The 14695-nt window shown below is 36.3% G+C and overlaps 1 protein-coding gene across 2 annotated transcripts in view; it reads right to left on the bottom strand.

The window, feature by feature from the left end:
- Positions 1–3973: 3973 nt before the first annotated feature.
- LOC131253276 (DNA-directed RNA polymerase III subunit 2) overlaps positions 3974–14695 on the bottom strand; it is a 166908-nt gene continuing 156186 nt past the window's right edge. For both annotated transcript variants that reach the window (XM_058254230.1, XM_058254233.1), the window contains 4 exons: positions 7169–7253; positions 6932–7035; positions 4761–4889; positions 3974–4482 (listed from right to left, as the gene is read on the bottom strand). In XM_058254230.1, coding sequence (XP_058110213.1) covers positions 4432–4482; positions 4761–4889; positions 6932–7035; positions 7169–7253 — 369 coding nt within the window. In that variant the 3' untranslated portion in view covers positions 3974–4431. The remainder of the gene's footprint in view (positions 4483–4760; positions 4890–6931; positions 7036–7168; positions 7254–14695) is intronic.

Below are 14695 nucleotides of genomic sequence, written 5' to 3'. Positions count from 1 at the left end.
AAAAATCTTTCTTTCGTTGTTATTATTGAATATAGATATTCCAATCTCCAATACATGTTTCTGATTGAAACACTCGATCTTGACGAGATCATTTCTCGTAAACAGGTGATAAAATTCATCCACATTGTCTCACACCGATCAACTACCCTATCGATAATTCTAGTATTGCTGGAACAATACCTGGTTATAGTTGGTTGGCAAGAATCATGTTAATAGCAATTGCTTCATTTGTTGTCAAGTGTAGATTAACGTTTTCATCTGCCTGGTCTGTGAAAGTTGAAGTTGTTCCCATTAAGCCAAGATTATACCTTTTAACTTATAGGCCATGAGCTTGACCTTTTTTCTCCTTAGGAATCTCTATATAATCGAAGAATCGTTCAACTTTAAAAAGTCAATTGAGGAAGTCCTCGATATGAATTTGGCCATTGAAAATAAGGATGTCAACATTCATCATGCAATCTCTATCTCACTCTTGCCTCGTGCTCTTTTGTTCATCTCGTTAAAGAATCATATCATCAATCTCCCCATCATTAAATTCACTATTAACAAGTACCAGTCTATGATTCATTACCGATGTCACACCACAAAGCTGACGATCACAAGCTCCATCATCAATCTCAGGTTTCTCCTCATTTCGAACACGTATTTTCCCTACGACCTCCATTAAACAATCTATCACTTCCTGCAGTCCTTGTGAAACTCACAAATTCTTCTGCTAGAAAGCTTCAATCGCCGCTGCTATTATAGGATTTATCCCTATGAGTACTATCCACGAGATTGTTGACCAAACCATTGTTATATGCCATTGAATTGAGGAAAAGCCTATCTGATTCCAACGTAGGGAAAAGTGTGAAACAACAAGAAGAATATCATCGTCTTCATCAAGACCTTGAATCCACAAGGAGAGTTTTAAATCCACAGGAAGTAAGAAAGAAAATTTAAGTATTTTTTATTGAATAATTATCCAAGATAACCAATTACATCACTTATATGGAAGACCTAAAACTCTATTTTGTTTTGAAATGACCTAAAATAGCAAAATCTCTCCAAAAGCTAAATTTGCTAAATATAGAAACGTCCAACTAGACCTTGCCAAAGCATTCCCGATATTATTACTAGAAACTTCCAAAACAGACAAAAATCCTCAAGTGCAAGGAGGAAGATACAATGAAAACAAAAATGACTAAAAGTAGTAATTTTTTTCTTAAATCCTGATTTTGAGATGAAGGTATGCTTTTTCTTGCAAAACAGATGAATTCAACCAGCACAGTGGGGAGTTGACCCCAAATACACAGTTACGTAAAAATAGATAGGTCATGTATGGGGCTGTTCACGAGTCGAGCTAGCTCAAAAAACTTGCTCGACTTGGCTCGAGTCAGCTCGGATTGACTTGGCTTGAATGACCGATTCTAGCTGAGTCAAGCTAATTTTTAAAGCTCGAGTTGAGTTCAAGCCGAGTTTGACCAGGGGGCATTTCAACTCGACTTGACTCGAAGCTCGAACTCGAGCTCAACTCGGCTCGATTAATAAATATATTAAAGTTATGGGGAATACGGAGAAAGTTTAGGTGGGATCTCTTTGTTTTCACCCCAACAGTGAAGAGTTTGATGTTGGTGTTAACGATCTCTTGAATCCAAAATGGTATATTGTATGGAACACTCACATGAATAGACATATCCTTCTTGAATATGTTGTGAGCTACAAGTCCTCAGATCATCTGCAAGGTAACGGAAACTGCGCTTTTGTCTGAGCAACAACAATACAGAGGGGTCCCACTTTTCTGTGGTCCCAGGTCTGTTCAAAATCTTATCAATTGGAAAGTGTGGCCTTAATGATGGGTAATTCAGAACATACAATTGAGGATGCTTTTGGCCCATGGTTCTTCTATCATAGGGCCTACACAGATGGATTTTCTGGACTGCTGAATGATGGACTACACCCTGTTTCGGTTGTCGAGCCAAACCAAAAATGAATTTCCCTTGGTGGAGCATCATGTAAAATGTCTCTTTAATTTTTTATTTTTTATTTTTTATTTTAGCTTCTCTTCTAAATCAATGGAGGAGGATCAAAAACAAAATCCATTACTCTCTCACCTAACAAGCTCGAGCTCGACTCGAACTCGACTCAACAACTTTGATAAACAAGCCAAGCTTCAATGTTGAGCTCGAGCTCGAACTTGAGTATAGCATGGACAAGCCGAGCTGATCTTGGCCCACCTCGACTCGACTCGGCTCGATGCCCACCCCTAGTCATGCATTTTGTGACGATGCTTGATAAAAAAAATTAGAATTGTTTTATCGTCAATACTTCCAACGAAAATTTATAATGAATCTCTTTGGACTAGACACACCTAGTGCCTAGTTATATCATATGCCGTATGTAGGACTAAACCCTGGCTCCGGCGGACTACTTCCACTTTCATTCTGGCTTCTTTTGTCCAGTTGTGCAAGAATTGCATCTGCAGCCGACTCTATGTCGCCTTCTATGGTAGGTCCCACCTGATGAATGGCCCGGACGCCAAACATTCTGCCACGAGGGAATATATGAGATCGTAAACATCTAAAATCCTGACGTCCGCTTATTGAATATTTATCATTATTCCATCCTTCATGCTCATCCGTCGTGGGAATTGCATACTTGCTACACGCCTGCACCTCGTTCCCCGCCGATCCAAAGGAAAGTCTGCATGGATATCACCTGACATGAAATTGGGCTGATGCGCCATATCTGATGGCCAACACCTTTGCATCGTGTCAGATTATGGGCCGTCCATTTATCCCAATAGCATGGTCTACGTGATGTGATCGGCATGATTTTTCTTGTTAGTTAATCTTTATGATGGGTCAGATCTTTCTCATGGCCTGACGTCCTTAAAATGTGACATCTTGTAGGAGTAGTAGTCCAGTACGGTAAGCGTGCTGGATTAGTAATGATCTAGTGGACCAAGTGCATGGGGACCTCCCATACACATAGTAGCATATGGATTCATTAGCATGCACGTCACCCATTTGCACCGTCCATTGGGTCGAGTCCACTCTTCATAGGCTGCCTTTGAAAATCATAATGACCCAATGATCCAAACCGTCCCCATCTATTGCATGCAAAAAGCTGTTGGACGACATTTCTAGAACACAGGTCAAGTAACAGGCATTTAGGACCATCTATTTACTTTGATTTGGGAGGACAGTGAAGAGAAACTAATGGACAGTCCAAATAGGCAATGTGAATGCCAACAATTCCAAAAGTACTTACTAAAACTCGCCGACTCAGCTCAAAACGTGAGTCGACTTGGAGAGATTTCGAGCCAGAGTAATCAGGAAACTTGGTTCTCCCGGCGATTTGATTCTACGATCTAGTGTGAAGACTCAAGTTGACTCGATAACTCAATTCAAGGTGACTCGGGCCAAGTCATTCACCTTGTCAAGGTGATGTCAGGTCAAACCCACATCTGTCAAGGTCCAGTCGACTGCGTCACCATTTGCTGGTTGTTTTTCGAATTTTATAGCACTCACACAACTATTATAACCATTAAAAATATTTTTTAAAATCATCCCTAAAATTCTTAATTAAAAGTTATTAACTATCGAGTCAAGTCGGGTCAAGTCTTCGAGTCAACCCGACCTGGATGAACATTTAATCGAGTTTTCACGTTATGACTCCAAATTCAACAATGCGAATGAGAAGGTTTTCATGCACTTTAAGCTCAATGGATCAGTAAATCAATTTTCACTACAATTGGTTTGGTAAGGTGTTGCAGATCCAACTCCCATCTCTTTGACATTTTTTACTATCAGCCCAAAAAAGGAAAAAAAAAAAAAGAAGAGAGGAGGTTTGCCATTATTTGTAACTTAATGGAGGCCACTTCAGAGATGTTTGATGGTATTGTGGAATCTGCAAATACTTTCTTTTTTACTTGATTATTTAGTTAAAAGAGGATTTGGCCAAAAAATCATGTAAAGAAACTTGGACAAAATTCACCAAACAATAGCGAATCTTTATCCTTCCATTGGGTTTAAACGGAAACAATTGGTGAAAAAAATAACATAAGAAAAGTGGAAGACAATTCCAAATGAAATATAATCAACAAGAGAGAGTCCTCCATGGCTTAAAAATAGATAAAAACTACCGATGTCAAAACTGTTATAACTGCCATTATAATGGTGACGGTCGCCTTAGATCGTCTCATCCAGGTACAAATGCATATGTAAATCATCCTTCTTTTTTTCTTTTTTATTTTTTCAAAGAAACAGTTATCATGTAAATTTAAAGCTCTACCTGATAATTTTGTGGCTTTTCATGGCCCTGTGCTTGCACTGAACCATCATCTTCAATGGAAAGATATTCAGAAAATCAACAAACTGCATCAAGTGGTTTTGCCACCCACTTTCGGGACCCTTTCATATATTTGCAGACCATGTGTACCCATGTCAATTAGGGATCAGCTAGTTGCAAGCGAGGGACGATATTCATTGATTGCAGCTCCTGAAAGTAAGAATGAAATAGAATTCATTATGAGTTGATCAGTTTCTTCTTTCTTTCTATCTTCTTCTTCTTCTTCTCTCTTATTTATTTACTTATTTATTTTTTTAATTTTTACACACACCCCGCATGGGCACTCAAACCCAGGAATTAAGTATTGAAACACAGCGTCTACCACTGATCCATTGATTGAGACCTGATCAGCTTGTTTGTCTATTTTTGTGAATACATGTGTGCTTGTTGGAGTATTCACTAACGTAAGATGGTTCAGAAAAACCCACCTGGAAGAGGAGCTTGCAAGCGTACGGAAGTTTCATCTGTGAGACATTGTCCCCATTTTTGCATGTTGAACAATAGCCAGTTTTAAGCTTATGATGGTAATAGCCTAACAAGCCACACTTCCGGCATACCTGTGTCAAGATAATATAATGATTACAATACAAGTTATGTTGGCACCCAGGATTTTGTGGTAACAGTGACAAACAGACACATCAGCTTTCTATCTATTTGAGTTTTTTCAAAATAATCTAGTTCAGATATCTCCAATGGCATTTGTATATACTTGTCTTTTCTTCACACACTTCCTGTGTTTTCTTTGTTGTGACTGAGGACCATTCGATTATTAAGAATGCCATTTTAACGAAGCAGCAGTAGACATTTAAGATGTGTTGCTGCATCTTATACACTATAGTGCCTAGGTTTTATCACAACCATCTAAATATACGTTAAGTAACAACTAGAACTCATCTGCTTCATCATTGGGCCAAACAAGCTGTTGCAATGGATAATAGAAGACATGAATTACCATGCATCAAGAATATGCATGTGTTTTGTGTGGGCACTCCCTTCCATTCCAAGATATTCTATATGGTAATAAATCAAGGTGCTCCGTATCCCATTATGATACCACCGTAAAGGCCGATACAGTAATGGCTGTGACCGTTACGTGGTATGGATGTGAACTGGGGCAGTTAGTTTTTGGGACCGTATCAGCCATTACGAGACATAACAACCATTACCCCTATAATCAAGGTATTCTATATCGGTAACGGTGGCCGTAACGGTCACCACCATTACCAATATGGGTATCGGCCATAACGGCCAATACGGGGGCATAACGACTGTTACAACCCTCGTAATGGTTGGAAATTTTCTTTTGCCTAAAAAATTCTGAACAAAATATTTAGAAAATCAAGAATAATGTAAATATTTCAAATATATATTCATTTTTTGTTTTGAATATGTTTATGGTAGTGTAACGGTCCACTCTTTGGTGAGAGTGTTGCATCGGGTTGTCTAGTGAATTGTTCAATATGATTATGTCTCTAATGTTTACACATCACAATCAAGCATTATAACTAGAAATCAGAAAAAGGCATAAATACTGATTTTTCAATTTTTTGAAAAAAAAAGGCCCTCAAAGATTCTATTCGCTCAAATCACTTCAATCCATAGTTTTAATAGCTATAGTTGTTGAAATTTGTTGTAAAATGATATAGGAGAGTTTTTGGAATGAGAAAAGTGAAAAAGAGGATAAAAATAAATTTAAATAGAAAAAGAAAGTAACCGTTACTCCCGTAATGGTTGTTATGCCCTATAACGGCCTTTATGGCCACCGTAACGGCTGATACGGTCTCAAAAAACTAATTGCCCCGTTTCACCCCCGTATCGCGTAACGGCCATGACCGTTACCTATACATATCGGTCTTTACCGGCGTATCGTAACGGATACGGAACACCTTGCCTGTAATAGTCGAAAATGGCCACTTTTTTTTTTTTCCTATTTAAATCCAATTTTTTTTCTCACTTTTTCACTTTGCTCATTCCAAAAACTCTCCTAGATCATTCTATAGCAGATTTTGACCACTCTTATTATAGTTTTTAGGATTGAAATTATAGATTAAAACGATTGGGGCGAATAAAAAAGCTCTGAGGGCCATTTTTTTCAAAAAATTGAAAAAATGGTATTTAGTTTATGCACTATAGAATAAAAAAGCTCTAAATACCATTTTTTTCAAAAATTGAAAAAAGTGATATTTGGACCATGGTTGATTCATGGTGGGACCAAGAAGATACATTGTAATGGTAGCCAAAAAGCATTGACAAAATGGCGGCTAGGATCCTCAAATCTGCGAGATATTTGGACCATGGTTGATTCATGATGGGACCAAGAAGATACATTGTAATGGTAGCCGAAAAGCATTGACAAAATGGCGGCTAGGATCCTCAAATCTGCGAGATATTTGGACCATGGTTGATTCATGGTGGGATAGAATAGAAATAATCTGGATCACTGCACCATGGGGCCCAATTGTTTCTTTTAAGAAAAAATTACAAAATAAATAATGCAAACAACAGTGATTACTTCACCAAAACTACTGCACAAACAATTAGTGTACCTTTAATTACCAATACAGTACCAGCTACAATACGTGAAAGCATGCAATAGTACCTGAGCCAGGAAGGGATCACTAGAGAGCATCAAGCGCTCAAAGATCATCATGCTAGCACCATAAGCTATCAAACAATCACGCTCCATTTCTCCTAACCGCAGTCCTGTAACGAGTTGAAAACAATTAAAGTATGATACTTTACACTGAAATGAAGTAGCATTTATTATTATTATTATTATTATTATTATTTTCAAATCCAGGATTTAATGTAAGAAAATTTGAGAAGTATGCATAACCTCCATCACGACTTCTTCCTTCTGTAGGTTGTCTAGTTAGCATCACACGGGGTCCTCTAGCTCGGGCATGCATCTTATCCAAAACCTGACAGATCATAAAGAATAGATCATTGCCATCCCACTGAGATTAAAGTAGGCAAAAAGCCCACTCCAGGCCGTTTGCAAAAATCAGGTCAAACAGATAATAATGTAGGCAATTTTGTTATAACCAGTTGCTTTTTTACGATAAATATATTGGATAGTTGTCATCATCTAACCAAAAGCCTTCTTTGGAGTCATAAACATCACATAGTGAGGCCTATTGAATAGATGTTGTAGGATGATGACTTTGACCTAATTTGTTTATCTGCTTGATCTTGATCTAGATCTTCAGTTTTTCATGCTATCGATTGGATGGTTAGGGTCATCGAATCAGTGTGATTTTTGCACTATGACTTGCTGACTTAATGGACATTCCCAGTGTTGACAGTGGCTGGGCTGGCCCATCAGGCTTTCACATGTGGCCCACTTTGAGCCGGGCTTGGGCTGGCATATCAGGCCCAAGGCCTGGACTAGGCCTAAAATTCAAGCCCGTCTATAACTAGGCAAGGCTCGGGCTGTGTCTAAAAGCCCATCAGATTGTCCCAGTCCGTTTAGGTTTTTCAAGAGCATTTTCATAACATATCACATTTATTACATACTTCACTTATTATGTACCTTTGCCAAGCTGTAACCCAACTGATGATTGAACTGGCATGTTTTTGGCATATTACATGCACAGTGGGGCACACCTAATGAACAGTCTGAATCAGTGAACAGGCTGGACTCCGAATCATCTCTTTTGGCCAGTCACATGCCCAATCTGCACTCATACCTAGGTTTAACTTTGTGAGGGCTTGGACAGACCTTGGCACAATCCAGGCCTGTAGACAGCCCTCGATATTCCATATTGATGATTAGCCATCCCACATTTTATCTGAGAGGTTTGAGGACATTGCTAATGTGTCCATGAAGGTGGAGACATTAGAATTCCCCTTCTAACATGCATATCTAGAAAGGAGGGAACGTCTCACGCACAACTGGTAGCAGATGAAAAGTCTGTGCAACCAGTTCCGTGTGAGGCTTGTAAGGCATCCAACCTGTCTAGCAGGGACACGCAGATGGTGGTATATGTACGTGCAGGGCAACTTGTGTGCACAAGTGTGTATGTTTGAGGCTCTCTCCTCAATAAGTGAACTACATTTCGCAAGTCAACCCTATTTGAATCATGGCCTAGCAATAGTGGTATAAATGAGTAGACAGTCTAGATCAATGATCGACTATCGCATGTGGTGGGGGATGTTAGCATTTGCCTACACATGCAAAAATACCATGGTGTGCTATAACGGCCAGTACGTAGCAACTGTTACATGGTATAGAATTATAATGGTCACAACAGCCGTTATGGAAAAGAATGACTTGTAACAGCCCATTCCGACTTGTTATGGGGGCCAATACAGGGATTTCTTTCTTTCTTTCTTTCTTTCTTTCTTTTTTTTTTTTCTTTTTTTAAATTTTTTTAAAGGTCGCAACGGCCATTACGTATCGTAATGGTAACAGTGGTGGCTGTTATGGCCAGTGTGGTCATATGCGATCGCAAATGTGATTTTAACCGCAAAAAAACATGTACCATGGTAGCATATGTGGTTTTTGGACCGTTGAAGATCATGCAATCACATAAGCCATCTTTATGCAGTTATGTGATCACGTACATACTGTGCCAACAGTCAGATTTCTTAATGTTATGATTTATTTATTTATTTATTCTTGATTTTCTCACTTTTCCCCCTGTAAGTCTTAACTCTTAGGTCTTAAGCCAACCTATTTTCCTACCTAGATGCTTGATTAAGAAATTGGGGAGAGTAAGGATCCGCAAATAGTTAGTACTGACTTAAAGAAAGCATACAATATGGTCCATAGAGATAAAATGGAGTTGGGAAAAAAAGGAGTCTTAAGAGGATGTATTGAGCTTGTATCTTTTCCCATTAGTTATGGACAAGTTAACGAGGCATTTCCAGGAAGAGGTGTCCCACAGTGAACATTGTTTGTAGATAACATAGTTTTGATTGACGAAATGTAGTGGGTAAATGCAAAACCGGAACTATGGAGGGATGCTTTAGAATCTAAGGGGCTGTTTGATTTTTAATTTCCCCTGGTAAATACACGGAATTACCTGGTTATTACTTACTACACCTGTTTGAAAGTCGCCAGGAATTACGTTTCGAAAATCGGTCCATACAAACGTTTTTCTTACTGATTTAAATGTGGGCCCCACCATGATATATACGAGTTATCCACACCATCCATCCTTTTAAAAAATACATTTTAAGGCATGAGCCCAAAAATGAGGAAAATCAAAAGCTCAAGTGGACCACACCTTAGGAAACAAGGATCATTAAAACGTCAATGGTTGAAAGTTGTTTTCTCCCTAGGGCCCACAGTGATGTTTATTTGTCATCCAACCCGTTAATAAGGTCACACGGTGATGAATGAAGTGGAAAAAAAAAAAATATCAGTTTGATCCAAAACTTCCAGGGCCATCAAGAAGCTTTCAATGGTAGGAGTTCAATTCCCATTGTTTCCAGTAGTGTGGTCCACTTGATCTTTGGATCTGCCTCTTTTTTTGGCTCATGCCCTAAAATGAGTTGGCTAAAGGGATGGACGGTGTGGATAATACACGAACATCAAGGTGGGCCCCACAATTTAACTTTTTTCTCCTCGGGTGACGTGAGGAGTGCTATAATGAAAGGTGGCGATCAAATCACCTTGGAAATCCAACCGGAAACACAGAGGTAAATAATTATTACCCATTTACCTAGAATTACCCCTGTAATTAGAAAATCAAACGGGCCCTAAGGGTTTTAAAATCAGTTGGACTATGTTAGTATATATCATGCAATTTTCATAACAATATAAACAGAAATGAGGAATTACTTCAGATTGCAAACCAAGAAGCACCTCAAAATGACCATTTTTTTATATCTTGGGCAATAATTCATATGAGGAGAGATTGAGATTGAAGTTTCTCATAGAATTTGAGCTAGGTGGATGATGTGGAAATGTTCTAATGGAGTTTTAAGTGATTGCCCCATACCAATTAAACCAAGTATTAAAAAACAGTTACGTAACGGCCGTCATTGCTGTTATAGAAGAAATAGCCCATAATGGCCCCTTAATGGTCCATTGCGGGGCCGATACAAGTTTTTCAGAAAAATAAGGCCTTAACTAGTGTTTGAAATATCGATATCGCATTACGTATTGCATCCTTGGGATACAGATATGTATTGGTTATTGCACGGAATGTATAATTTGTATCGGTTAATTCATTGCACTTTTTACAAAACATAGGGAAACATTGAGAAAATGGTTGAATTTTCCAATGAAACTTCGGGGATTATTAAAAAAGACCTTACTATACTTTTAAATCATAACATCTCAAAAAAGAAGTGCACATAATAGGTTTCTTTTGTATAGGGTCCTAAGCTATGCGCTATTTGACTAAACTAAGCAACTATATTCAAATTGAATGCATAACATTTACAGTGTGTGTAATGATCATTTAATCAAACACTCCTAAATACTTCAAAATTAGTCTCAATTGAACAGCTGGTTGAAGGGGAATTTTGAATTTTTTTTTTATTATTAAATTTTAATTAAAAATGATTTTTATTATTCAAAAATTGACAAGGACTAAACAAATCAGTAGATTAGCCCTCATACATGCTTGATTTCATGTTTGTAGTGCAACATTGAAAGCAATTTCGAAATTAGAGTGTATGTGATGATCATTTCATCAAATATTCCCAAACACTTAGAAATCAGTCTCAATTGACAGCTGGCTGAAGGAAAATTTCGAAGAAAACATGGAGAACATGAAGAACCAATGGATATCGAAATCAAAGCTTGAACTCCATGTTTTTTTCATGCAAAACATGAAGAACCAATGGATATCAAAATCAAAGCTCCAACTCCATGATTTTTCATGCAAAACATGAAGAACCAATGGATTTGTAATTATTTGACACTGATTTAACATAATTTTAACAAAAAAAAAAAAAAAAAAAAGGAACGAAAATTGAAAATGCTCATCAAATCAAACAAGTGGGATATATTGGCACTACCCATATGTTTAGTATCGCACAGGTGGTATACAAGATATATCGTGGGATATATCGGCCAATATTGTCGATATTTAAAACATTGGTTTTATACATGCTTTTCAAATCAACATGTTAATCATGATTACTTGTAGTAAAATGTGTTTAATTATCTCACATGTATAAAGATGTACTCACTAGGCTCATTAAGCTCTTCCAAGTTGTTCTTTCTAAATTTTCAAGAAAAGTTAACCCGCAGTGATAACTTGACATGGACCTGAGGATATTTTGCTTAGTTTATTTTTGGAAGCATTTCTTGTAATATTTATATTGGGAACGAGTATTGTTTTGAAAGTTTGAACGTTTATCAAATGAGTTTGATGCTGGTTAATGTTAAATGAATGTTTTAATGATTAAATGAGTAGTTGCGTGCTCGATACTTAATAAAAAAATCTCCCAAGTTGCGCCTTCAAGTTCACTGTCAGGGTCACATGTGTATCTAGGACCAGAATTCGGGGTGTGACAAATTCACGTGAATTTCACATACTCATCAGGGTGGGCCTTGTATAAAATCAACGAGGCATGTCTCTCTCTAATTGTTTCCTTCGATGTGGCCCACCTAAATCATAAGTTAGCCTGATGTTTGGGCCCTACACCTAATAATGGATGAAGCAATTGTTGGTCAGAGTGGATCATGCATACACATCACGGTGGCAACCATAAAAAATCAGGGTTGGGAGTTCCATAGGTTCTATCTTGAATCTATAACGTAGGTTTAAGAGCACATGTAGCTGCACTACTTCTTAGTGGAGCACTACACATACGTACGTATAAACCAAGGAATTCGGAAATGGTTCCGTATCGGCCGTATCGGCTGATACGTAATGATAACAGCCGACCCCGTTATGCCATACGGGGTCGTAACGGGCTTTTTTCTCTTTTTAAGCTTCGATTTTTCACTCTTTTTTTTTATACTTCTTTCTTCTAAACTCTTCCTAAATCATTTTATTGCAATTTTCGACCACCCTTGGCTTAAAATTAAGGATAAAAACAACTTATATTAAGAGTTTTCTTGATTCAAAGCTCCGTGGGCCTTTTTCCACAAATTCCTCAAAAATAGGTATTTATACTTTTTATTTAATGTGTTGCTGTTTTAATGGTAGAATATGATGTGTTAATCACATATTAATATCCATTTTATAGATTATTGTTATGATTTTATATATTTTTTTTCTATTTACGCACTATTTTCAACCCTTTTTTTAAAAGTTCGAAAAATCAATTTTTATTTAATGTGTTGTTGTTTTAATGGTAGAATATGATGTGTTGATCATAGTAGAACATATTAATGTCCATTTTACAGATTATCGTTGTGATTTTATTATTTTTATATTTGCACACTATTTTCGGCCTTTTTTTAAAAAAATTGAAAAATTAATTTTTATTTGATGTGTTGCTGTTTTAATGGTAGAATATGATATGTTAATCATAGTAGAACATATTAGTGTCCATTTTACAGATTATTGTTGTGATTTTATATATTTTATATTTTTATATTTTTTTTCTATTTACGCACTATTTTCAGCCCTTCTTAAAAAAAAAAAAATCGAAAAATCAATTTTTATTTAATGTGTTGCCGTTTTAATGGTAGAATATGATGTGTTAATCATAGTAGAACATATTAATGTCCATCTTACAGATTATTGTAGTGATTATATATTTTTTTTTTCTATTTTTTCTATTTTCGGTTATTTTTAAAAAAAAATTCGAAAAATCATTTTTTATCTAATGTGTTATTGTTTTAATGGTAGAATATGATGTGTTAATCATAGTAGAACATATTAATGTCTATTTTACAGATTATTGTTGTGATTTTATATTTTTTTTTTCTATTTACGCACTATTTTCAGCCCCATTTTTTTTTAAAAATTTAAAAAATCAATTTTTTTTTTTTTAATGTGTTGTTGTTTTAATGGTAGAATATGATGTATTAATCATAGTAGAATATATTAACGTCCATTTTACAGATTATTGTTGTGATTTTATATATTTTTTTTCCATTTTCGCACTATTTTCGGCCATTTTTATTTTTTTAATTCAAAAAATCATTTTTTATTTAATGTGTTGTTGTTTTATGGTAGAATATGATGTGTTAATCATAGTAGAACATAGTAATGTCCATTTTCCAAATTATTGTTGTGATTATATATATATATATATATATATATATATATATATATATATATATTCTATTTACGCACTATTTTCGACCCTTTTTTTTTTAAATTCGAAAAATTATTTTTTATTTAATGTGTTACTGTTTTAATAGTAGAATATGATGTGTTAATTATAGTATAACATATTAATGTCCATTTTACAGATTATTGTTGTCATTTTATATATTTTTAAATATTTTTTTATATTTTCAAATTAGTGACTTTATGCTTATATTTTCTTATATTGGACAGGTTTTGGAGCTTCTTAGGGTTTAGAACATAAAATCATCTTTATTGATTAGATTCTGAAAACTGTATATAAATTTAGAATAGCGAGTAGACTCACAATCTCACATAGACATAAGTCATATCTAATCTATATCTACCTACGGAAATGTCTGGGTCTGGCCAACAAGTGAGGATATTGGATGACAACATTGTTAGAAGGTTGACGGTATTGAGCAAATGAAGTGCAACTATTGTGATAGACTAGTAACTGGTGGAATTACGCGTCTCAAACAACATTTGACACATCGAAAGGGTCAAGTTGCGGGATGTACTACAGTACCGAAAGAGATAATGATTTTAATGCAAGCCAGACTGGATGAGTCGAAGGGTAAACGTGCTGCTGGACAAAAGAAGAAAGATGAGATTTTGGATGTGGCTCAACAGAAGGTGTCTGGTCCTGAATATATGGCCGTTCGTGATGAAGATATTATTGATTCTGATGAAGATTTAGATTGATAATTAACAATAGCTAGGAGAGAGAGCTTGTGTCTAGCTTGTAAAGAAGAAGAATGTTGCCGCATGTTTGGCGCGAGTTGGTCAATACGTGATTTTGGGGGGGGTGAGGGGTTGGTTTAGTGGGTTACGATGTATGTTTAGGAGCCGATGAGAGGCATTTTCATGTGATGCCCCTATAAATTTGGATGAAGAAGTAAATGAGCCTAGGAGACCCTTTATTGATCCAATCCTGTTTAGGAAAGAATTAACTAAACAAAAAAAGACAAGTTATTTATATATGCCAACATACCTCCTAATGCAGTCAATTCTCCATATTTGCAAGTGGTAATTGATGCAGAAACAGAAGCAGGTGAAAGAATTAAAGCTCCCACGGCTAGGGATATTAGGGGGAAATGGACAAATGTAGAGTATGCGGATGTGAAAGCATACGTGGCTACCTTTAAACCTGTATG

This window comes from Magnolia sinica, chromosome 1, assembly GCF_029962835.1.
Source record: "Magnolia sinica isolate HGM2019 chromosome 1, MsV1, whole genome shotgun sequence".
NCBI lineage: Eukaryota > Viridiplantae > Streptophyta > Magnoliopsida > Magnoliales > Magnoliaceae > Magnolia > Magnolia sinica.
Note: the sequence above shows the minus strand (reverse complement) of the source record. Positions and strands in the feature narration are given on the sequence as shown.